Source organism: Dufourea novaeangliae, unplaced genomic scaffold (genome assembly GCF_001272555.1).
Source record: "Dufourea novaeangliae isolate 0120121106 unplaced genomic scaffold, ASM127255v1 scaffold87, whole genome shotgun sequence".
NCBI classification, from domain to species: Eukaryota; Metazoa; Arthropoda; class Insecta; order Hymenoptera; family Halictidae; genus Dufourea; species Dufourea novaeangliae.
This window is the reverse complement of record NW_015373966.1, coordinates 742,398-764,648: the sequence shown is the minus strand read 5'-3', so window position 1 is coordinate 764,648 and position 22,251 is coordinate 742,398. Positions and strand designations below refer to the sequence as shown.

The 22,251-nt window shown below is 30.1% G+C and overlaps 5 protein-coding genes across 5 annotated transcripts; 3 read left to right on the top strand and 2 right to left on the bottom strand.

Moving 5' to 3' along the window:
• The first annotated feature begins 67 nt into the window (after positions 1–67).
• On the top strand, positions 68–5,106 carry LOC107186730 (HEAT repeat-containing protein 6). The gene is made up of 12 exons (XM_015574666.1): positions 68–419; positions 581–829; positions 903–1,136; positions 1,208–2,033; positions 2,125–2,417; positions 2,499–2,840; positions 3,038–3,285; positions 3,393–3,612; positions 4,226–4,303; positions 4,384–4,590; positions 4,667–4,783; positions 4,933–5,106. Exons 1-12 carry the CDS (start codon positions 249–251, stop codon positions 5,104–5,106), a joined length of 3,159 nt encoding a protein of 1,052 aa, XP_015430152.1. The 5' UTR covers positions 68–248.
• Positions 5,107–6,704: 1,598 nt separating this feature from the next.
• On the bottom strand, positions 6,705–8,255 carry LOC107186716 (PRKR-interacting protein 1 homolog). Its single transcript, XM_015574649.1, has 4 exons — positions 8,010–8,255; positions 7,675–7,854; positions 7,183–7,468; positions 6,705–6,712 (listed from the first exon to the last, which is right to left on the bottom strand). Exons 1-4 carry the CDS (start codon positions 8,106–8,108, stop codon positions 6,705–6,707), a joined length of 573 nt encoding a protein of 190 aa, XP_015430135.1. The 5' UTR covers positions 8,109–8,255.
• Positions 8,256–8,580: 325 nt separating this feature from the next.
• Positions 8,581–11,965, top strand: LOC107186735 (E3 ubiquitin-protein ligase RNF25). Its single transcript, XM_015574670.1, has 6 exons — positions 8,581–8,606; positions 8,686–8,757; positions 9,501–9,741; positions 10,328–10,546; positions 10,739–11,050; positions 11,171–11,965. Exons 1-6 carry the CDS (start codon positions 8,581–8,583, stop codon positions 11,354–11,356), a joined length of 1,056 nt encoding a protein of 351 aa, XP_015430156.1. The 3' UTR covers positions 11,357–11,965.
• Positions 11,966–14,593: 2,628 nt separating this feature from the next.
• Positions 14,594–16,237, bottom strand: LOC107186715 (spindle pole body component 110-like). The gene is made up of 3 exons (XM_015574648.1): positions 15,053–16,237; positions 14,920–14,979; positions 14,594–14,842 (listed from the first exon to the last, which is right to left on the bottom strand). The coding sequence occupies exons 1-3, from the start codon at positions 16,235–16,237 to the stop codon at positions 14,594–14,596; spliced, it is 1,494 nt and encodes a 497-aa protein (XP_015430134.1).
• A 1,159-nt stretch (positions 16,238–17,396) lies between these two features.
• Positions 17,397–20,773, top strand: LOC107186714 (diacylglycerol kinase epsilon). Its single transcript, XM_015574647.1, has 10 exons — positions 17,397–17,561; positions 17,874–18,045; positions 18,167–18,297; positions 18,365–18,512; positions 18,618–18,835; positions 19,175–19,320; positions 19,401–19,569; positions 19,639–19,819; positions 19,912–20,048; positions 20,654–20,773. Exons 1-10 carry the CDS (start codon positions 17,397–17,399, stop codon positions 20,771–20,773), a joined length of 1,587 nt encoding a protein of 528 aa, XP_015430133.1.
• Positions 20,774–22,251: the final 1,478 nt, after the last annotated feature.

Here is a 22,251-nt window from a genome sequence, read left to right as displayed (position 1 = left end):
GTGAACCTGAAGCTTATCTCTGACTACCAGATCCATAGTCATTCGTGGTCCACCCGTCCACCCCCTGGCTTACCTAGCTAGTCCCAGGCGTCCCAGCCAGTCCATAAGATTGCTGGCAGATTGCTGGATTCTATCAGATTGCATAAGATTTGCGCCAATTTGAGCAGTGCTCATGTTTTTCTAACCATGTTATTAAATTTTCATTAAATCTATTTCGTAATTTCATTTAGAAAATATAGCTATGAAAAATGGCTTCGATACACAACAGTTACCCAAATTTTACGACCAAATTTGATTTTATAACAGAAAAATTGCTCATATTAACCAAGGTGAAAAATGTTGAAACGAAGTTAATCAACAGTTACCTTTGTGATCTCAATAAACTCGATTACCAGTATGTTACTATTTTGAATAATGATGTAAGTTAACTTAAAATATTTATATGCATTTCAGTTTTATTAGTTGTATTTAAAATACAGTTCATATCAAAATGGTGTATTTATTACAATCAAACTGTTCGTGTTATTTGAAATAAATTATTTTAAATATCTGATTGCTTTACTTTATTTCAACATTTTAGATATTACAACTATTAATTAAGCAATTATGTATAACTGCAACACCTGTGGAAACAGTTATGGTCCAAAATCTATGCAAACTTTTAACCAGTTTGGTCCAAAATAATGTGAAACTTCAGCATCAGACATTTGCGAGTGTTAAACAATGGTTATTAGAAATTACAGAATCAGCCTTACCAATTGTGCACAAAGACATCCTTATTACTTTAAAATGCATTTTAGTCAATATTGAATTTGATGATATTAATCTTGTAAGTATCATCTTTTTTATAAAAAAATATGTCATGTTATATCACAATAGTTTAAAATAATTTATATTTGCAGTATGTAAAATTATTACTTGAAGATGATAAAATATTGCAAAAATATTTGAGTTCATCTGATTTACAATGTTCTGATACCCATTATTGTGCACTTGGCTGTTTAGAAGGAATTTTGATGAATAAACATAATCAGAGTTTGATAGCACAAGAATTTGTATCTACTATTAAGAATATTGTAATAAATATCATTTCATTTTCTTTATACTTCAATGATAATAAACTTTTTCATGCCAAGGTAAGTATTACATTTTTAATGCAACAAATTTGTGTGATATTGATTGCTATGTATAAAATAAAATTTTTTAGGTTTTAACTTCATGTTTGCATATACTTCACATTATAACAACGAATAAGCTATTACCACATTCCATAGATTTTATGGGTGAAATTTTGGGAGTAGTGCAAGTATTGTTATTTTATGGAATCAAGGATTATGTACCTTTGAAACCACAACTTCTACGTCCAGCAGCAATGAATCTTCCTGAACGAATTCACACCATTCCTAAATGTAAAAATTTAAAGAACCATAAAGCAAAGTCAAAGAAACAACCAACCAAGAAAACTAGCATGGAACTGAAAGATAATATTATGCCTGAATGCAAAGTTGTTAATATCTATTCGAGTGACTCTGACACTTCGGATACGGAAAGTAATAATTCTATCTATGTGGACTCTAAAATTAGAGTAGAAGCTGTATGCTTATTACAAGTACTTGTTGAAAACTCACAGAGCCGTGAAATATTTGGTTTTTGGCCACAAATTGTTGCCACTGGATCAGACAATGATGCAAAAGTATTGACTAGATGTATTTTAAAAGAATCTGTGCCAAAAGTGAAACAAATCATGCTAAGCACTCTCACTGAATTACTCACGGATGCTAAGTCTTTTTTAATACATGCTGAAGATACCCACCATACATCGTTTATTACTTTTTTTGGTACTGTGGGTCTAATGATAAAAGAGTTGCATTTCACATTGTCTTTAGTATTGAGTAGTGATAAAAATGTAGCAGTTTTAACTCGTGCTTTAAAATGTGCTGTTGCTCTAATTCAGGGTACACCGTATGCACGTTTGAAGACAGGACTTGCTACAAAATTAATGAGAAACTGTAGACCATACATATTCCACAAAGGTACTTTTATATTATTGTACTGTTTATCTATTGTTATGTTGTTAATGAATATTAATAAAATTAATCATTGGGTACTTTATGCTTTTGCTAGATCCGACAGTTCGTGTTGCAGCATTGTCGACTTTTGAAGCTATTGCTTCTTGTGATCCAGTAGTGACTGAAATATTAAATATTCTTGCAAAACAGTCGACTATAAATACAGAATCGAAGCAAGTGCATTTAAATGTTTCGTTTAGTGATAATACAGGTGGAGAAGAAGAGGAAGAAGAAGTTGATATTGAAGATTCGAAAAATAATGTAACTGTTGAATATGATAACAAATTATTAAAAGAAACAAACGTATGCTTTTTGATTCATGTTTGTTTGCAGAACATTTCGAATAAGGTATAGATATGTCTGCAATGAAAAATATTTTCTGTGGAAGAAGATATTTTTGAAAATGAATAACGATTTCTTTAATTACAGACGATGAGCACACCTGTTCGTCTTCAATCTTTGAAATTAATTGGTAGAATGGCATTCAGTACTGGAAGTTTTGTGTTTTCGCATATAGAATTAATTACAGCTACTTTAGCTACAGTTATACAAGATTCTGAAATACAAATAATACTACATGCATGTCGTGCTTTAGAAATTATAGCTGGATGTCTCATGAACACTGACTCGGACAATAATAATGCCTTAATATTCTGGAATATTATATTTGACCCCATAATATCAGTTCTTCAACATTCACAGACAATATTAAGAGAGGCTGCATGTGATTGTTTGGGTAGCACTAGTCCCATCGTATTTACTCAACTTTCGGTAAATATTTGTTTGCAAATAAGTTAATCTTTACCCTATTTATTCAATCTAATATTTGGTTTCAGTAAATTTTTATATAAAGAAGTAGTTCTTTAAATCTCTGAACAATTACATATACCGGTTTTTATTAATGTTTTAATAAAAATAATTGTTTTTTATAAACTACATCTACGTACCTTTCTTTTTTAATATTTTAGAGGCAAAAGACTGTTCTAGTCATCACAGTACTGTTTGGTGCAATTCACGACGAAGAAAGTGCAGTGAGAGCTGCAGCATTAAGAGCATTAGGAATGTTGGTCATGTTACCTCCACTGAAAGAAGAAACTGGGTTTTTAATGGATTTAGCTGATATAGTTTGCTTGACTGCCGACGATAAAAATCTTGGTGTCCGCATTAAAGGAGCTTGGACGCTTGCTAATTTATGCGATTGCTTTTCCAAAGAAAAGTTAGTTAAAAATCTATTCAATATCTAGCTTTAACATTTATTTGTAGGTTTATAATCTGTAAGTATCCATTTTTTCATTACAAATACTTATACAATTTTCTTTACAGAAATGACAAAGAAGTAGAGCCTTTTTCTTTAGAAGTGCTGTTACCGAAACTATATCAAGTTAGTATTAAGGCATGTAAGGATAATGATAAAGTAAAATGCAATGCTGTTCGAGCTCTTGGAAGTATTCTGTATTTATGTCCCAATAAACATATACTGAATGATACATTATCAGGATTGGAGGCCCTTATAAATTGTGCCATTTCAGGACATGACATGAAAGTAAATGAACAATATTACATGTATTAATCCGTTATTTAAATTGTTCAACATACTTCATATTTTAATTGTTTAGAAAATTTTACGTTACCTTAACCCTTGTGTGGGCAACCAAAATATTCATGGTTATTGAGCAATTAGAATACTTCTATTCTGACAGATTAGATAAATATAGATAATTTTACTTTCATAGTTTTCCGAAACTGTTAGTTTTTCCTTCCCAGAATATACCAAGTGCCGTTTTAGACAAGAACAAAAAAAAAAAAGGAAAAAAATTGTGAAAGGTAATTTAGAAATGGTCACCTGGGTACCCGGATACTCGGTTGCCTACACAAGGGTTAATGCAATAAATTTTCAGTAAATTCCGACATGTTACATGATAACTAGACGGTGGATCTTCGTGCAATTTCAGATTTTTATAGATCAATTTACCGAATTGAAATTATGTCAGAGATTCGTTTTCTTTATTTCTGGCTCTTTGGTTTCAAAATAATTTTCAGGAAATGTTTTACTGCGCTGTATTTTGCATATTCACACATTTACGATAAGGGCATAAAATTCGTAATCCGATAATAACTATGGAATTTAATATGATATCATTTGATGAATGTTGAAGGTACGCTGGAATGCTTGTCGTGCTTTAGGATTGGTTTTAAGTAATAATCCGGACAATATACTATCACCTTCTTGGCGGGTATGTATGTGATTAATAGAATGAATATATTTTTAAATTTCTTATAACTAGTATGTAATAACATTTCGTTGTTTCAGTAGGACTTAGTATTCCCTGCATTATGCAACTTAATATGCCACAGTCCAAACTTTAAAGTTCGCTCTAATGCAGCATGGGCGCTATGCGCTTGTAATTCTTACGGCAAATATACTGCAAGTTTGTGGAAGAGCATTATTTTAGCATTCGAAAATTCTCAGCATGTACCAAGCTACATTGAGTATCCCCATCGCGATGCTCTGGTTCAACAAGTAATTAAAATTATTATAATACATAAAATTATGTAAACATGATTTTATATATTAATTATGACTATAATTTGTTTAGTTGTGCCTTGCACTTAGTCATGTGGCTGCTTGTACCAATGTGTCAGATTTACAAAACGTTTGGTCAGAGGTTGGTGATCACGTGGATGATACTTTTAATTACATGAAACAATTCCAGGTACAATAATTTAATATCCACGATTGCTAATCATTAATACAACTGTATTCTAAATGTTCAGGCACTGTTAATGTAACAATTGTTATAAAATTTATAATGCGAAAAAGTAATTTTACTCAATGTTATTATTTATCATACTTTCGTTTTAGGAGACAATTGTGCCTGAAAAAATTAGTGACTTAATAAAAGCGAAATCTCAACTAGAGAAATATGTGAAAAGTGCTCCCTCATTAGAAGATCAAAAGATTGCCCAAACATTGGCAAGTATTTTTGAAAGAACAAAACGATATGACAATTTAGATGCAACTTTTTCAACATTATGATTGCATAACTATTAAAAAGGAACAAATTCATTGTGCATTGCATTTGTGTACATACTACAGTAATGTCTTGATAAGTGTGAATGCCTCGGTTCCGCGGAGTCACATTCACGCTGGAGGCGACCAGTTGTCAGCACCTCGTCAATCAGTTTTTGGCTCGAAGCTCGAGCCTCGGCCGCTTGCCTTTGTAGTGTTCCGATATAAAAAAGGGCAAGCGAGTGAAAAACAGACAGAGAAAGCATCTCCTTCCACTCAATTCGACTGCGTGAACCAGCCTGCGACGCTCCCGCGGGCCAGAGTTAAGCAGAATTTTATTCGAATAATACACAGTGAGAAGCAGCAGTATCTAAGGGTGTCGTTCTGAGCTTTAAACAGTGAATGAGAATAAATAATTGTTCGACAAATGTCGATTCATACATAAAGAAGTATTATTTTATTATAAAAATTTAAATTTCCACGTCTGAACAATTAAAAATGACGAAATACTTTTTTTATCTTTTATTCGTTATTCGAAACTTTTCATCTAGATAATTAGTTTGCCCATCTCTGCCACCGGCCAATGGTTACATTGTACTCACTGCGGTTTGCATTATCTTACTCGGTCTCGATGTATCTCGTTCGTTGTCTTCATCACACAGTCCGATTGTGTGTGCTAATTTCATTCATCGCCAGCTCTTTAAGCATTCGCGTGTGTTGTACATATACATATACATTTCCCCGTTCTGTTCGTCGTGCCAGTCGGTGAGAAGAAATATAGACTTTTTTCGACGAGTCGATGCGACGGCTGAACGAGGGGAGATCAAGAAAACATTACATTCTCGGGTATCGGTGATACAACGCTAATGCAATGATGAAACTTCTTTATTTTTGATTCGTTAATGAAAGTTTTACTAGTATATTGGTGAGAATTTTCTGATTAAAATGATACCAAATACAACATAATTTGGATCATATTTACTCATGTAAAAAGTGTTAACAATTATCGCTTCTGATAAATCATAAGTAAATATGGTCCAAATTATATCGTGTTTGGTATAATTTTAATCAGAAAAATCTCACGAATATATTGGTAAAAGTTTCGTTAACAAAGAATCGAAAACAAAAAGTTTCATCGTTGCATTTGTTCTCTTCATTTAGCCGTCGGCTCGTGAAAGGGAAGCCGCCGCGGCGCGCTGGGCAAAGAATTATACGCTTGACTGGTTCTACGGCCCCCTTCCCCAGTAGTGGGGATGACGACTTCACACTTATCGTGGAGGAGCCGGCTCGCACTTATCAAGACATTACTGTATATAGAGTACAGGTAACATTTTGAATAGAATGTAAATGCAGTTATTACTAAATATGTATAAGCTACATAAATTTTTAACGAATAGTTCATTTTCTTCAGTTATATTTAACATGATAGGATAATTTATTTGAATTTGTGTTTTACGTTTACATGTACTTATACTTCTAATTTTACTTTGTATAAAATATTTGTACATACATAAAGCGATTTTGAAATAGATGATCAAATTTATAGACATAATCAGTTATTATAAGAACATATCCCACTCACCACCCAATGAAAAAGTCATGTAATTGCAATTCGTATATTGACATTAAAATTCTAATAGAATTTTAAAAGATTGAATAATAATAGATTAAAAATTGTAATACTAATTCATACAGGTAGCATTGTTTTTAAATAAGATATAATCCATAGCTTTGGTTAGTTACATCTAACACAACTTACATACATAGATATAAAAAAAATTTAACAATCTCTAACGATTTATTCAATATTTGTCAAAAATACTGTCAAGTATTTCAATAGAAACAATCGCAAATGAATATACACATGAATTTATAATCACACTTGCTTCTGTTTTCAATTCTTATTTTATTCACTGTTAAGGAGTGTACTATCTGCATTAGTACTTACATTTTCCTCATTGTTATTTACTGATGTTTTACATTCGGTGATTGATTCGTCATTAATATGAATAATTTCAGAGTCATCATTTTTTGTGTTAGAATTATTTTGTAAATGTAACTTATTTTGATTTATATAATCCTTATCTAAATTTTTATCATTACTTGTTTCTGGCTTATGTTCTACAACTATACTATTTTTAATTGCTTCGTCTGATACAACTTCAGATACATTATCATTTTTGTCATTTGTATCTTGTTCATCCAAACTTTCTTCTTCTGAATCACTATTGTCACTTTTATTTGGTCGGTCATTTGACACTTTCAATTGTTTCTTTTGCTTCCACTTCTGTTTTTTTTTCTGTCTCTTTGCTCTCTTTTTAGCTGTTATCTCTTCAGCTACCCTTTTATTTTCCTCCAATTTCCTATGATATTCATCATCTAAAAGTTCCTGATAAAGATATCATAAACCTTCATATTTCTCCTTCAGTTAAAAATATAAACTAATACTTTACATTTTTATTTTATAAAAATTACTTTAGCTTATATTAATTAAAAGGACAGTTATTTTGTACAATTTAGTACAATTTTCAAGCTTTTACATGTCTATTTAAAAAAGTATTTTATGTATGCTACATAAATTATGTTTAAGATTACCTTACGACCCTTTTCTTGAATAAATTTTTGTCTGGCATATTCTTTACGCCGTAAATGTCTATACACGTGAAATTCGCCACTGCCTGCACCTGCACTACTGCCCATAACATTACGTACAAATTCTGGTACTGTTGGTGTACTTTTAACTTTAGGTCTTTCCGGTAGTAGAATAGGCTTTTCCTACCGTAACAATAAAATTTCACACTCTAGTGTCATAAACTTGTGAAACAACCACTTAAATGATTTAAGTTATTTAGTTGAAAAGTTATTACACAAAAACACAAACACATTACAGCAGGTAGTATGAAAACACAATTTACACTTATTATACTCACAGGATTTTTCATTAATTTCTGCAATTTTAATCGTTGCAAATCAATTGCACTTTTTGCAACAACCGGCTTTTCTTCCTCTTTTTCTTTAGTCTCCGACATATTAATTAGTGTTATAACAATTTTATCAATTTGATATATAATATATGTAGTTTTCACAACTTAGTTGACAAAGGTTAAGTCATGAAGACAACACTGACAACAACCGTGAATATGCGCATATGCGCAACACGAAAAATGACACTTAGTTCAGGGGTGGCCATTGGCCAACAGACGGCTCGCAAGCAGAGCATAGATATGATAGATTATAGATAGTGTTAACTTACGTGAAGTTAGTCGGACAACTTTAACTTTTTAACTTTTCATTCCTCTCTGGTGACAGGAACAATGGTGTGTTACTAATAATTTCAACACGATCCAGTTGGTAACCGTAATAGTAGCAGAAGGCTTTCAATATTGACGCAGATTGGCGCTTATCGAAAATCTTATAATCGTCAAGGACTGGAAAAACTTCGCTGTCAAATTCAAAGTAATCTTTGGAGAATATATCACAGTATTGTTTACTGTAGAAACAATGTCAGATACTGTAATAGACGAAAGGTAATTTCCGTGACGACTTGCAATCAATGTTTTGTACAGACATTTAGTTTTGTTGAATATTTACTGAAATCTTTTACAGAGTCACTGATGAAATAGAAGCATTAAGAGCAATTCTACTCGACGATGAGTTGAATATAAAAGAAAATGAAAGGTAAGTTTATGTATGAAAAACATAATGCTTGTAACCTAGATGTACAACCAATTGACTTGTTTAAAAATTTTCATTTTTTATATGCCTTTGTAATAGCTTACTTATGTATAAATTTTATTGTGATGGGAATGGTATTTTTGGTCAGAACAATTTTATATGATAAATGAATAAATTTCTTGGCATTCACAGGATAAAATACCAATTCCTTGAGAAATAAAAGACCGGAGTCCTTAAGTATCTTTGGTGTTACAAACTGCATGTTCTTAGTATATATGTAACATAATAATATTGACATACTTCTGATCATAAATCTACGTTGAAGATATTATTGTCATTTTATAATAACAATACAAAATTTAAATTCCTAAAGGGTGTACTCTTTTCATTGAAAAGAAGATATGAATTTTTTTTATAGATACATAGGTAAAAAATTAAGAGGTAAACGATAAATACTTTTCATAGATAATACATAATATAGCATTATAAGGATTGTTAATAAACAATGTTGCAAAGTATTAGAAGTATTTATTATACTAAATAAACTTTTATGTATAATGTTTTAAAAAAACAAAATCAATGAATACATTCTTTTTACAATATTGTTATACTTGTGAATAATGATAATTAACATTTTTAGTAATTTATATTTGACTTTAAGATTATCGACCTGAACAACAGTGAAGATAATATTTCACAATTTCTATGATTTTATAGTTATAAGGTAACAATCGATTTCTTTTCAGAGGTGAGCCAGAATGTATTGAGACTGTGTTATTTCCTTCGACTGGTGAAGATTCTGAGTCTCAATATGTTTGTGTAACATTAATTGTTCAATTACCTATTGGATATCCTGATGTATCACCTACTATTAACCTTAGAAATCCTAGAGGTTTAGATGAGGAAACAGTGAAACTTATGCAGTCAGATGCAGAAGCAAAATGTGCAGACTTTATAGGTCAGCCAGTAATGTTCGAATTGATTGAGGTATGTCAAAGATATGTTAACCCCTTGCCCTATAACATCGAGTTAGACTCGTTTTGACAATTTCGAAATCGATTCAAAGAAGAAGAATATTATTTGGTATTCTTTGAGCCGAAGTGAAATGTCATGTTCCTGGCATTATTATTTAACTTGTACAGTAAAAATACAGTTGCGATAAGTAGAGAATTCCTTGCGTTTTTGGGAAACTATTAACAACAATGTAATCCTGGAGTCTGCAGATGTCAAGAAAATCGTAGGGCAAGGGGTTAATATACGCGTGACTTTTATTAAAATTTTTCAAACATTAAATTAAGACTAGGAAATACATTGATATGCAGATAATTGAAAAGTAAAATATATGCAAAATGTTAATTGTTCAGTCATATATGAAAAAAATATTCCATTTAATTATATCAATAATGGTAATAGAATTGTCATGCAGCAAATAAAATAGCTGTATTCATATTTTTCTTAATTTTATATCACAACATTCAACTTTTTTTTATTATATGAAATAATTGTGATTCTTTATTTTTGTATTTCATGTTTTTATAATAATTGGTAATCATTTTTAATATTGTTATAACAGTTAATAAGAGAACACCTTACAAGGAGTAATCTTCCTACGGATCAATGCGCCATATGTTTGTATGGTTTTCGAGAAAGAGATGAATTTACAAAGACAGAATGTTATCATTATTTTCATTCGCACTGTTTAGCAGCGCACATTGCAGCTGCGGAACGATATTATAGAGAAGAACAAGAAAAACTGCCACAATGGCAACAAGATGTTAAAAATAAATTTCAGGTATGATCCTTATGTTTTCAGGATTCAGTTTTAACATTTTCCACAATCCACCCTGCGTTCTTTACAAATATAGGAATAAGTTCTCACTTTTAATTATACTTTGTCATTTGTATGTTGTGAAATTGTAAACAATTTAATAGTCCATTAAAAATTAATTTTTAATGGAAATTTCATCAGTAATTATTCTTTTAGGCTATATGTCCTGTGTGTCGAGAATCAATCAATTGTGATGTAGAGAATCTTTGGTCAGCACCACTTCCAATTGACGTTGAAGCTGCTACAGATTTTTCAGTTACTACAGAATTGAGAGAATTACAGAAACAAATGGCAACATTATTTTTGAGGCAACAACAGAGGGGTGGTATAATAGATTTAGAAACTGAAGGTGTGAAAATGCTGGTAAGAACAGAAGATGAATCTGAGACAACTACTGAAGAATTTAATCTACCAGGAACCAGCTTAAATACATACCCAGATCAGACTGTACAACCTGTTAACCAAATGGTATGGACATCTGTTACTATTATTTAAAAAAACCACAATAGCAGTGTAATTTATAGTAACAAATATGAGGAATCATTATTTGTGTACAGATTACGTTCAATAAAAAGGTAATTTCTTTAGCAGTTACTGCAATCGAAGCAGCCCTTGCACCAGGCACAAAATCATGGTCATTGTCAGCCACGGCCCCTACATAATACGTACCACGGGCATAATAATCAGAGACATCGGAATAGAGGAGGTCGTGGACGAGCTAATTACCGTCGCCAGTTTGACAGAGTTAGACAGACGGAATCTACTCCCACATGACAATGGGTTCGAAGTAAACTTTACTATCTGGTCTTCTATTTCACTAATTGTACACAAAAATGTTTAACATTAGTAGCATAATTATGAATATATTATATGATAATTGTTCAACTTCAAATCACTTTTACGTGATAAAATTATAGGTATTATCGTTCAGCAACATTCCCGTTGTAACGGTGTATAAAATGACGCATGTTCGTATTGTCACAGACAAGACATAAGAATTTATTCTTATATCTCGTCTATGGTATTACCAAGGACTGTTTGTATAGACTGAAGCCATGGTGCTCTTTTGAACGATCTGCAGTCGTACACAGTTAATTAATTTTTTTTTAATGTACATGTGTACACAGAGGTGTAAGTACTATAGCATATTATAAAAAACAAACCGGAAAAAAGTTCACAATCAAATACTACCCACTAAAAATATATTATACCAGTGATTTAGAATTTAATGATGTAGGAACATAAAAAAAATAATAATATGTATCATTTGTATTGTGTACATTTTAGGATAATTTTCGTGTGCGCTTTGCAATTTATAATACTCATTTTCCTCCTATCACATGTATCGACTATCAATGATATTATGGGTCGTGACGTATAACAGAGCAGACATGGATCAGTATTTAAACAGATATTTACTTATTCCTTGTAAAGGAATTTGAAATTTAACGCGTACGTTTGGAGGTAATGTAAATCTTTAGGAAAAATATGTAATACCATTATATCTCAAGTTTAACATACGAAATATAGCTTTCAAAAGTTGAGAATCTTGATTTAATGCATGAATCACCACTACTTCTGAGAAAATGTTTTTTCGAAAGTTTTCGAAAAAGTAACTCAAAAGCAGTATTTTCTTAACACATTCGCTGCTGACCGAGTATCACACGTATATCGCCAAAGTTCACAGACGATACAGACCCGCGGCGTCAGCAGCGAATGTGTTGACCATTTAATACTTTTTCAATACAATACATTGATTTGTATACATACATAACATTTATATCTAACACATTTTATTATAATTCTGATTATTTCAATTTTTTTCAAATCTATGTAATCAGAAACCAGAGTTGGGCAAAATGTAATCTAATTACAAAATTCACATTTACAAAAAAAATTACAATGTAATTGTAATTGCAATTTAGATTCTATAATTAGATTACATTCTGCTCAACTCTAGCAGAAACTGTTTAATCTTTAATTTCGTTTATATGGTTAATCAAGATACGAAATTTATTTAAAATATTTCTTTGTTGTGTTGAAACGAAAAAGATTAAATCATTCCAATGCGAATTTATCGAGACCTTTTTATTGTGTTATACATTAGTCACAAGTTAGTGAAATTATTGTTCTTCATAAAAAATAGAGTAGGAAGTATATCTATGAAAAGTAAAAAATTTTTATTTCCACAAAGTCATATAAGTTTATTTATATGAATTAAGCTTCACTCCACGAAGAGGATAGAAATGACATGAATAACATCATTATTAATTAATTTTAAGTACTACTAATAAGGATTTGTTAATTAGTGCAATTTATTCTTAGCTTCTCATAAGAGGTGACATTACCCTAATAAAATATAATAGAAAATATTTAATTTATAACTATCATACATTAATAGGAATATTTATTGCAAATTTATTTATTTTTTATAAAGTTAAAATTAAGATTATTGATTTTTATTATCATGTTTTCCCTAGTCTAATACACACAGTAATTGATATAGTTTAAAAAATAAATTTGCTATATGTATGTGCGATGATCTTGAATTTTAAATGTACATTTACATATATAAACATGGTTTAAAAAGAAATTTGCAGTTCTGTTTCCCTCTTGTTATTGTGATTGTATACTAATTTGTATTGGTATATATGATACAATTTATTTTGCTAAACCTACTTACCAAGAAAAGGAAATTTTCTTTTCTTTTCTTCGTTTAATACTATATCTATTCTTCTGTAATACCTCCAAGTAGAAAATCATAACACAAGTTTTACTAAACATTTGTATATACATATATATGTATAATTTAGTTATACTTGGAAATTAAAAACTAGAAATTTATTACGTTCATAATTACAAATTCTTTACAATTTTGATTAACACTTGATTTAAATACAAAGAAGACAAAATCTATTGAGTACAACATATTTTGCAACACGTAAATCAAACTTTTCACGCATAAAATTATACTGTAATAAATTAATTATAGTGACAGTCTTTAGAGTCGTTAAGACTACTAATATAAGAAGACATGTATAATGATATCTTAATATAATAATTTACTAATTTGAAGAAATATATTAAGTTCTTATCTTTAATAAGACTTCTTAACTTTGTATTCAAAATGTAATAAATCAGATGCTCACATTTAATATGAACTATTGTTATTTCTTGTTTTGTAGTTCTTACATCATATTATATAATTGCATTATTGTGATTAGAACATTTCATATAATTATAAAAGGACCGCATTTGTTAAAATCGAAATAAATTAATGAATCGTATCGTTTATGGAATCCAATCTGTTGTGGAAAAATCACATTGAACTTTTGACAAAATTGCTTTCATGTCTAATTGCGTAGTATTAGAAAATAATTTATAAAATAGAATTTATGCTACAGTTTTTTTATTTTTTAATAAAATTATCGTAATATTATGCAAATTATAATTAAAAAGTGAGGTATAATAATTTACTGTATAAACAGGTGCCACTATAAACTTCTTTTTAAATTTTATTTTAATACTGATTAATAAATAACAAGTTGGAAAATAACATTTTTTGTATCACTAAGTACATACATTGATATATTCTGTTATAAATTTTAATAATATGCGTAAATACAGTTCCAAGTTATTCTCGGAGTAATTTAAGTTATAAATGGACTTTTGGTAATTACAATTATTAGATTAATAGAGTTGTGAGTCTTAACTTTAATAAAGCATTCATTCAAATTATGAATTTATTTTTCTTTTTAAATTTATAACATTTATATAATTCAATATAAGTTAACATATTTACAATTTAAAAATCTGTTAGTAAAGACTCTTACTTTGTTATTAAATTTATAATTTAAAATAATATGTCTAAATTATTTTAATATGTACATTAAATTATATTCTTCCTGTCCAGTCACCACTTTCTAAATATTTCATATCCTATTATTGCAACGTAAAATTTAAAAGAATACTTTTATAAATAGTAATTTTCATAAAATAAGTAATTTAATTCTATGCAATGCAGTGCTCTCTTAGTTTGTTTAGTTTCAATTGTAAATAATTAAGTTCTGTCTGCAAAGGTTTACAAAAATCTTTACTTTTTAAGAGAACACTAGAAGCTGTATTTAATAATACTGGATTAATGGAACTTGGGGATGGAATGTCTAGAAAAATAGAACTAACTATGCTACTATCACCATATCCTTCGTCAATACTTTCTTCTGAAGTTTTTGTCAATGCCTTCAATTGGTCTTTTAAATCCTGAAAAAAATTGTTTAACATTGTACACTACTTGAAAACAATAATCTATATATGTATAATTATATTATGAGCATTACTTTATTTCTCAGTAGAACCTGTTTTAGACACTCGTGTAAAGAAAGTTCTGTTTTAGTTTTCTAAAACAAAATGGTAATACAATTATTACAAATACTTTTGCATTGAAACAAATTATGAAGTAATATCTATTACCATATTATCTAATTGTTCATTTATTTCTACACCATATAATTTATTTTCCAAACTTTTAACTTTACGTTTTTCCTGACGAAGTTTCCTAATAAGCGCACTATTGGCTTCATATGATAATGCTTTTAAGCGCTTATTTTCTTCTATTACATCTTGCATTGAATTCAATTTTACTTCTGCATCTACATTTTTCGATTTTAGAAGCTTATACTGTGTAATCATTTTTGTTAATTGGAATCGTACCTGGAAGATTGCATCTTCTATCTGACTTTGTTCCTGTTTGGAAGAAAGTAGAGTAGTCTGCAATGCATCATTTTCAGATTTCAACTTTTGAATTTCAAATTCAGTCTTACGTAATGTGTCAGCAGTTTGATTTTTATCGGTTTCACATTTTTGTATATTTTCTTTCATAGTTGTAATTAATATACGCTGTTTACTCAAAGCATTTTCCATCAACATTTTAGATACTTCATTACCTAAAAGACGTTTTTCTACAGTCTTTAATACTGCTTTTGTATCTCGTAGTTCATCCTCTGTCAACTCTAACTTTGTAGATATATCTGGAGGAGTACACAATGCATTGTTATCTATAGTTTCCTTGATATTATTTGAATGATTTTGTATCTTGAAGCTCCGCACTTCATATTCCAAATCTTGTTTTTCTTTTTGATGTTTTTTAAGAAGCTCAGTGTAATCTACGTTTAATTGCTTATACCTTGCATTTATGTTTACTATAGCTTGTTGCCTTTGCTGCAATATTCCTTGATAAGTGTTAATCTCTAATTGTAAAGTTTTTTTGCTTGCCTGCAAGCCATGCATTTGAGATTGATACCATCTTGCAGATGTTTCAGCTGATTCTAAACGATTATTTGTATCAGTTAGAATATTCTGTAATTTTTGCTTTTCCTGAAGCACTACTTGCATTTCTACATATAACTCTGTAATTTTTCCTTTAAGACATTCATTTGCTGCAATTCTAGCATTAAGTTCTATATGTAAATTTTCCATATCCACTCTAAGTCGTTCATTTTCTAATTCCAACAATGCAACTCGTTTTGATAATTCTGTATTAGAAACATCAGGTGTTGATAAATGCCTAATACGAAATTCATCAGTAATTAACTGTAAAGAATCTGTTGAGGTAATAGAATCTATATCCCCCTTAAATGAGTCAGACAGGTTGTCCATTATGTCGAATTATTTGACAATGTAACGTTTAATTAACACATGTGCGTAAAATTTTCCCTTATTAAATGCAGCATGTTCTTAGTAATTATATATAAGTAATTACAAACGTATAATGTTAAAAAGTATTACTTAATAATACTTGGTACCAATTTTAGACATTCCCTTTTCATTTTTTATGAAATGCATTCAGTATACATACTGCATTTCTGAAGATCACATCAAACGAATACAGAGTAAAATCGTGATAAGCATATGTTACGCACACGCAAAGTGCAGCAAAGGGAACTGCTTATACGTCACTTATTGTATATACACATATTCACTGTATATTCGCTTAAGAATATCAGTCATATCAGTGCATGTTAATTTATAAACATACGCGTGCAGATGCGTGCAGTTAGTGCAGATCACGGATTACTAAATAGGTCGAGATGGGTAGAGTCTACCCGGTAGACTACTGAAGTAACTTCAATCAGTCAGTGATCGAACTCTATACTCTCTATTGGACCATGATCGATACTCACTCCATTTGATACGACACGATACGAGTACTTTTGTTCGATGCAGTTCGATGCCTACTTGGTACTTGGTACCGCAACCGCAGGTATCGATACCAAAAGTACTCGGTATCGAAACAAAAGTATCGAGTAATGTACTCGTATTTACTTGTACGAGTCATCCCTAGTGGTACCCGTGGTACCTACGGTACCTACTTCGTGTTGTTTGTTGCTTCGTGTGTCACTCTTGATCTTGATTACGGTGTGATGACAAATGAGATTCAAATTAGTTAAAGTCAAAGTTGAAAGAGGTAAACAATGTTTATTCACTACACGTTTTTCTTTTATGGCTTGGAAAAATGAAGTGACCTTTTTTAGCAAACGTATTTGTTTCAATAGTTAGATGGGTTTTCACTTTTTCTGCTTAATTATTTGACATTATATCATTGAATAAAAGTTAGAGCTTTAAAGTAAGAAATTTTTTAAATTAAAGAAGGTTAGTTAAATCTTTTTTTTTATTTAAGCAATAATTAAAATGCTTTTTATGTCTTATGAGCTTATAATGTAAAAACAATTTTTTTTATATTAGCGACAGCAACTTGTTTAATTATGTTTCAGAGATTTGTCATCTTATCTGGAAGAAAGAAAATTTACGTATTAACATGTTAGAGGAAGGATTTACTACCATTGTGTTACAGACATTGTCTACCATGATATTTTTCGTAGTTACATTAAATTTCTTCAGATATCTTATAGGAGAACCTCATATTCACATTAGAGATGTTACCAAACAGCACAGTTGGAAGTCGGCTAAAAACGAGACTAAGGTATTTATTTATTAATGATATTGATCATACTTTGTCTTTGACATGTACAGTTTATTATCAGCAACTTTTGCTGTATTAAACATATTAAATGCTGTGCTTAGTTACTTTTAAGCACTTGTAACAATTAGGTAGAAAAATTAACTTTTCAAAGGAAGATTTATACATAATGCTTTTAACCTCATGCATCATAAAATATAAATAATAAAATTACTATAAATTTATTACAATAAATTCTGTCATATATCTATGAGTGTGTATTCTATTAATCTTATTACGCATTTGTAATGCATATTCATAAATCTTTTGGTACAGACATATCATTGTAGTATATGTGAAGCTTTGTTATTAAATACTGAAGGATTGATTTGTGATTCATGTGGTGTTTGTGTGGATCGTTCTTGTGTCAAGATTGCAGACAAACAATTAAAGTGTAAAGTTATTAGTTTAAGCACAAATGAGTCAATGAAGCATCATTGGGTAAAGGGTACGTTCTGTTTTGTTATTTTTTATATAATATAAAATATTTAGTAATCAAAATATACATTTAATCCTCTAAGATATAGTTATAGTACATATTACAGTTGAGCGCGTTCTTCTTTTCTAAGGTAATTTACCACTGACCGCTGTGTGTGACATATGTAACGAGGAATGTGGTATGGAACCTGGTCTAACAGATTGGTGGTGTTGCTGGTGTCAAAGATGTGTTCATGAAGATTGTAAACGAAATCTCTCTGAAGTATATTCTATATATTTCCATAGTTTATGTTAATGTATCTAAGTAATTTGGACTACTGTCTCTACAGATATGTGATTTTGGTCAATTTAAATTGATGATAATTCCACCAAGTAGTTTAGAAGTTGTAAATCAACGTAGTACTGTAAGACGTAGATTACAACTTCGTACAGTTATACCACCAAATTGGCCACTTTGGAAACCTCTTATAGTAGTTGGTAGGTTAATATTAAATAATAAAAAAAGAGTAACATAATGATATTGCGGATATTTGCAAAAATATTTTAAATAATTACAGTGTGACTTATGGAATTTTATTTTAGCAAACAAAAAATCTGGTAATAAAGATGGAGCAGAAATCTTATCTATGTTTAGAAGGCTATTGAATCCTGCTCAAGTTGTTGATTTGTCTGAGCGTGATCCAGTTGCTGCTCTTGAGTGGTGTCGTTTAATAGGGAAAATAAAATGCACTGTCCTTGTAGCAGGTGGAGATGGCACAATAGCTTGGTTATTAAATACTATTCATAAACTTAAATTGGAGGTAATACATGTACTTGTACAAAAGGTGTCTTGTATTTGGCGTTACAACATTAAAATTTAAACTCAGTTATCTTGAAAACTAAGTGAGATACGGATAAAATTTTATTCCATATTTTCATCTTATCTTTTTACGTAGAATCATCAGTTGTACTACCAGTTATGGAATACCTTAGTGGATAATCTGAGCTTTATTTATTTTGTCTTGTCTTATGTTCAAATGTTTATACTATTCACATTTGTTTAAAGAATGGTAGCATTTTAATTTTAAAATCGGTGGTTTGATAAATAAACATTAATCATACATATAAGTTTAAATAAAATGTTTTCTTATTTGTACTAGCCAGTTCCATCTGTGGCAATTATTCCTCTGGGAACAGGAAATGATTTATCCAGAGTATTAGGATGGGGAAAGGAATATGATTTACATAGGGACCCTGCAGATATATTGCAAGAAGTACAAATAGCACAAGAAACAAAGCTTGATAGGTGCATAGAAAATATTAAATGTGTATAAATATTAGTATAATATTATGTATATATTTACATTTATGTTAGTAATTTATTAGGTGGAGTGTGGTAGTGAAACCATATGGTGGATTGGGACTTCGTAGTTCACATCAGAAACTTTATATGTATAATTATATAAGTGTAGGAGTGGATGCACAAGTAACATTACAATTTCATCGTACAAGAGAAAGTCGATTTTACTTTTACAGTAATAGATTATTCAATAAGGTGATGTATTTTGTTTAATATTTATTTTGTAACTTCTGTAAAGAACTCGTAATTTTATGTGTTTAACAGCTTCTGTACTTATGTTTTGGTACTCAACAAGTAGTGGAAAGGGAATGCAAAGACCTTGATAAACATCTAGAAGTGTATTTGGATGATGTGAAAGTGGATTTACCTTCTATCGAGGGTATCGTGATATTAAATATTTCTTCTTGGGGTGCCGGCGTTAATCTTTGGAATATAGGTTTAGGAGGTATGCATATTTTTTTTTTGCCACACGAAAATTAGATATTTTAACGAAATAGCCAGTACATCAATCATTTCTTACTCTTTCTTGTCCAACAGATCATGAAGGGTATGGAAAGCAAAGTATTAATGACGAAAAATTAGAAGTTGTTGCTCTTTATTCTTCATTCCATATGGCCCAGCTTCAAGTAGGACTTTCTCAGGCTTATCGACTCGGTCAAGCTACGTCTATCAAGGTACTGTGCACGTTATTCTAAATATTTTTTCCATTGGTAGCTATTTTGCGGAATATTTCTAATATTTGTTGCAATAAATAATAAGTTACAGTAGAAGCTCGTTTATTATAGCGTTCGGGGCTTTTGTAGGCTAAATTTCTAGAAATAAGTACCGCATTAAGCGAATTCTAATTACTCGCGCGCTCTCCTCACCAATCGTTCGTTCATTTGTTGACGTAGTTATACATATATAGAGTGGGCTGGTGGATGTATGAACTTTTTGATCACCTTACTAACTCTGTTATTTTTAGACACATCAAAAAAGTTTATTCTTAAAAGTTATTGAGTATTGAAACATTTTATTAAAACAATATTATATAAACGCACTTTCTGTGATGAATAATATGTGAGTTAAACGTGACATTGCGTATGTATTCCGTTCCTTCTGAACGAGGGGCGTTCCAATGCTGCAATAAAATAGTCCATAATAAACAAGCTTCCACTGTGTACAGTTTTAAAACAGAATTGAATGTATTTAATTTTAAAGAAACATAGGAAATAATTTATGTTAATATTATCCTTGTGATATGTGTGTAATAAATAAATAAATACTTTGTAACGTGTAGGTGAAGTTACTAAAACCTTATGCCATGCAAATTGATGGAGAACCATGGTATCAACAACCATGTGAATTTAATATTACATATTGTGACAAAGCATCCATGCTGACGAATATCGTTAATTAGATAAATTAAATTCAATTTTTGGATTTATAAGACCGTATGTATGTGCATTCCAATGTTTGATTTAATATGGTAAGAAATTTAGTATGTCTTGTTGATAAAAGAAGAATGTAGGTTAATATTGTGAAGATTATTATTCGTTGTGAACAACGACAAATCTAGGCAATATTCTGGGTAAATATACGATCTGTAAATGATACTTCGAATAAATGAAATGTAATTAAAAATGTTGTTTATATTCATTATATGTATCTTTTTGCTAAGTATGTATGGGCGACTAGCCAGGGTGTGATTGTGTGATGTTAATTGTGTTGCAGTCAAATATCTCCTATTTAGTTTATGAAAGTTATTAAATATTTCTTATATTATAAAATAATGAGGTGATAATGAAATACAATAGACAGGGTAGCTTCGTTTCATCACGTTTATGACATCTTGTAGCATGTAGCTGTTCTGTGAAGGAGTACTTTGAATTATCGTAATTATCGTAATGTAGGTCAATGAATTTGTCTCAAAATGGGCTATACGGTTAGCTAAACGAAAATATATAGTTCCAATAAAAAAAAAACAAAGGACACTGTAAAATCTTGGATGCACCTCATTCTAGACAATATTTGTGTACACATATAATCATAAGATATCCCCTTCAAAACAGTAAGTTCTGTTTGAAACATTTGTTCGAATAACGAATAGTTTAGGAGATAATTGCATTTATAGATTAAAATGAAATCCATACTTTATAAAAAATAATAGAGTCCTTACTCTATTTTCAATGGCAACTTTAACACAGGAAAAAGATTTCCGTTAAATTTTTTCTTAAAATAAAATTATAAAAATGTGATGTATGTACGATATAATATGTAGATACATAGTTGTAATACAAATAGCTGAAGTATTTACGATGTGAAAACTGCTGTATGTAAATTTCATGAGAAGCTATCGCATTGTTTGAAGACCTCGATTGAATAATCTACTATAAGTTTCATATATCGATTGTTCGTAGGATATGAGTGAAATTATCTAAATTATGTCTGTAATCGTAACATTGGATTTCGAAAAATTGTCTGGTTATGACGGAACGTCAAGTGAATTTTCTTGCTATATTAATGACAATTTGGTTGTTGCACGAAACCGCTAGAATTATGAATGACATGAAATGAACCAAGGTAGAATAATCTTTTGAAATTCATGTTTTATTGAACACGTTTAAAAGCGGACGAAGTATCTGCATAACTTCTTGAAAAAATAAATAATAATAATAATATACAATTGTCGTATATAACTAAAATTCTGTTCAATATTACACATGTCCATTTGTGTTTGAATTCTAGTAAAACGCTGATCGATGAATTGGTTGGAGTGCCATATAAAGTGCCATATACAAAAATCTAAATTGTAATTATATTGTAATTTTGATTGTAAATTTAGTATAGTTAATTACAATGTAATTGTCTTGCAATTACATTGCAATTATGTACATT

What these genes read in the sequence shown, in the direction of transcription:
- LOC107186730 (XM_015574666.1), top strand. Translation starts at nt 249, where the DNA reads ATGGCTTCGATACACAACAGTTACCCAAATTTTACGACCAAATTTGAT. An exon ending in ATAAACTTTTTCATGCCAAG is followed by an intron (nt 1,137 to 1,207) that starts GTAAGTATTACA and finishes AAAATTTTTTAG; the next exon opens with GTTTTAACTTCATGTTTGCA. An exon ending in ATTACATGAAACAATTCCAG is followed by an intron (nt 4,784 to 4,932) that starts GTACAATAATTT and finishes CTTTCGTTTTAG; the next exon opens with GAGACAATTGTGCCTGAAAA.
- LOC107186715 (XM_015574648.1), bottom strand. Translation starts at nt 16,237, where the DNA reads ATGGACAACCTGTCTGACTCATTTAAGGGGGATATAGATTCTATTACC. An exon ending in ATGAACAATTAGATAATATG is followed by an intron (nt 14,980 to 15,052) that starts GTAATAGATATT and finishes ATTTTGTTTTAG; the next exon opens with AAAACTAAAACAGAACTTTC. An exon ending in AGGTTCTACTGAGAAATAAA is followed by an intron (nt 14,843 to 14,919) that starts GTAATGCTCATA and finishes AATTTTTTTCAG; the next exon opens with GATTTAAAAGACCAATTGAA.
- LOC107186735 (XM_015574670.1), top strand. Translation starts at nt 8,581, where the DNA reads ATGTCAGATACTGTAATAGACGAAAG. An exon ending in GATACTGTAATAGACGAAAG is followed by an intron (nt 8,607 to 8,685) that starts GTAATTTCCGTG and finishes AATCTTTTACAG; the next exon opens with AGTCACTGATGAAATAGAAG. An exon ending in ATGTTAAAAATAAATTTCAG is followed by an intron (nt 10,547 to 10,738) that starts GTATGATCCTTA and finishes TTATTCTTTTAG; the next exon opens with GCTATATGTCCTGTGTGTCG.
- LOC107186716 (XM_015574649.1), bottom strand. Translation starts at nt 8,108, where the DNA reads ATGTCGGAGACTAAAGAAAAAGAGGAAGAAAAGCCGGTTGTTGCAAAA. An exon ending in AGAAATTAATGAAAAATCCT is followed by an intron (nt 7,855 to 8,009) that starts GTGAGTATAATA and finishes TTGTTACGGTAG; the next exon opens with GAAAAGCCTATTCTACTACC. An exon ending in TTCAAGAAAAGGGTCGTAAG is followed by an intron (nt 7,469 to 7,674) that starts GTAATCTTAAAC and finishes TATCTTTATCAG; the next exon opens with GAACTTTTAGATGATGAATA.
- LOC107186714 (XM_015574647.1), top strand. Translation starts at nt 17,397, where the DNA reads ATGTTAGAGGAAGGATTTACTACCATTGTGTTACAGACATTGTCTACC. An exon ending in GAAGCATCATTGGGTAAAGG is followed by an intron (nt 18,046 to 18,166) that starts GTACGTTCTGTT and finishes TTCTTTTCTAAG; the next exon opens with GTAATTTACCACTGACCGCT. An exon ending in GAAACCTCTTATAGTAGTTG is followed by an intron (nt 18,513 to 18,617) that starts GTAGGTTAATAT and finishes ATTTTATTTTAG; the next exon opens with CAAACAAAAAATCTGGTAAT.